We start from the raw sequence: 2,100 nt of genomic DNA on the forward strand, positions 1-2,100 counted from the left end.
CTAGCTAACAGGTAGCAACATCCTATTGTGAATCAAAATCACTGACTGGAAAATAAGACTGCACTTGGTAGCTAAGTCAGCAGGGTTCAAGTTATATGTGCCTTTTAAACACGATAAACAGCCATCACCGGCTTGTGGAGCCCTTGACCACGAAAACGAAATCCCTGGTCATTCAACAAAAAAAAACTGAGTGACTAGGAAAGAGCAAATATGTGTACAGGGGAGAAGTAACAACTGAGGTATACAAAACAAGATCACTACGAAGGAAATAGTATCGCTGACACATGCGGTTCTGTTTGCATTTGTGGTCCAAAGAAGCATTGAGGAGGTACTGCATCATCGGGGCATAAACTCTAGTGGACTTTCTCCTGGCATTCCTGGAGCAAAACCGAACCACTTTCCATTCTTCGTACACGGGAAGACCACACGGTATGCGATGAACCAGCAGGAGACACCGAGCACAGTGCCCAGCAGTTTTGTGGGCATAGTGTGAAAGTAAACCACCGTGACAACGAACATGATGTCCCATAAGATGCACAAAAAGGAGACGAAGGAAAACAGAAAACGAATCGAACCGGTTAATCGACAGAAGGCAGAACGCATTACTTTGATTTCATTCACAGTGACACGTCTGGAAAGCGCTGCATGCAAATTGTCGGCATCCAAATGTGTATCATACGGTTTTAAAATATCTGCAAGCCGTGACCAATACTGCATACACTTGACCTCTTCCATAATCCACAAGCTGCACATAACCAATAGAAAACAGTGCCCCGATACGTCGAACCCTAGCCATACACCACCGACGCGATGACACAGTGTACGGCGATGAGGACGTTCACCTGAGGCCAAGAGTAAACTAGCTGGATGGCAATGTCCAGTTGCATCATGTATGAAGTTAATGAATCCAGTTATGATGTACCAGAAGGCTGTACCGACTACCGTCCTCAAAAGGTGCGCCCGTATGAGCTGTATATTACCGCCGGTATAGACAAATGAAGAGAAAATCACGAAAGTGGTCAAACCACAACAAGTCCAACCCCAACCCCATTTTACAAAAATTTGATTGAGTAAATTGTACTTATTTGAAAAGTACGACGGTGGCATGTGAACGAAGTCGAAAAACAGTGAAACTCCTGCGGCGATGCATAAATACACGCCCGCTTTGGTCATTGTGTTGACAGACATGGGACGTCGGAAGGTGGAAAAGAGCAGAAGGCTGATGAAATGCATTGGGCTCGTAGGTCCAGGAACCGATTTCTTCGCCAAACCAGGTTCTCTTGGTTCCAGTGGTGGAGACCGAATGGAATTGAACTTACGAATCGCAGCTTGCTTCATATTAAGGCCTGACTAGTTGAGTACACCAGATAAGCTGAAAGGTAACGGAATAAGGAAGGATTGTGGAAAAAAAGGGGACACATATGATATCTGCAAAATAATCTGATTTATTGTGAAAAAAATAAAGGTGGATGGGGAAGGGACTTAGTGCTAACGTACTACAATAATTCCGATTTGCCTAAACCTCCAGACACTCATTCAGGCAGTCTGGATAGAAACCGGCAACAAGAACGCCACTGATATCGGTTCGCAGCCATATTTTGCAGAGCACTCAGGTTGTCGTAAAACCTGCCTTCGACAACGTCGAAGCTACATTCGCTTGGGGCGTAAGCAGACACACGTAATCGACCAACTTCCCGCTTGTGAGAATGCTTCACAGACGTTGCCAGACGAACCATGCATGGGCGAATATCAACGGATACCCAATCACGCAAGGATTTTTCCGCCCGGTGACCTAGGACGACACAGAATCTTGCACATCCCAACACAACAGCCTCTGAATCACTAGAGGTGCGCAGCGGAAGAGCTGTAATATCATCATTGTCAGCTGTAATAACCGCGTACTCCTCGTACAGTGGTTGTAGCTGCCGCAGTTTCGTTCACCGATGGTTTGGGGGGAGAGAGAGCAGTTCTTTGACTTTGGGGGGGAGGGGTAGGTGGCTGCGCGTTGCAGGCGGGAGCTGATAAATTGGTGCATAAATCCAGCACTGTCGGTGGGCTGTCTAGTGGGGGATGGTTGGAAAAGGAGCTACGCATTGAAGG

General features: G+C 46.6%; 1 protein-coding gene across 1 annotated transcript; it reads right to left on the reverse strand.

Moving 5' to 3' along the window:
* Positions 1-339: 339 nt before the first annotated feature.
* Positions 340-1,338, reverse strand: T265_12683 (hypothetical protein; the record flags this gene model as incomplete). The annotated part of the gene is made up of 1 exon (XM_009164946.1): positions 340-1,338. A coding segment is annotated over one exon (999 nt), but the record flags the coding sequence as incomplete, so codon positions are not given.
* Positions 1,339-2,100: the final 762 nt, after the last annotated feature.

This window comes from Opisthorchis viverrini (assembly GCF_000715545.1).
Source record: "Opisthorchis viverrini unplaced genomic scaffold opera_v5_10, whole genome shotgun sequence".
In the NCBI taxonomy this organism is placed as follows: domain Eukaryota; kingdom Metazoa; phylum Platyhelminthes; class Trematoda; order Opisthorchiida; family Opisthorchiidae; genus Opisthorchis; species Opisthorchis viverrini.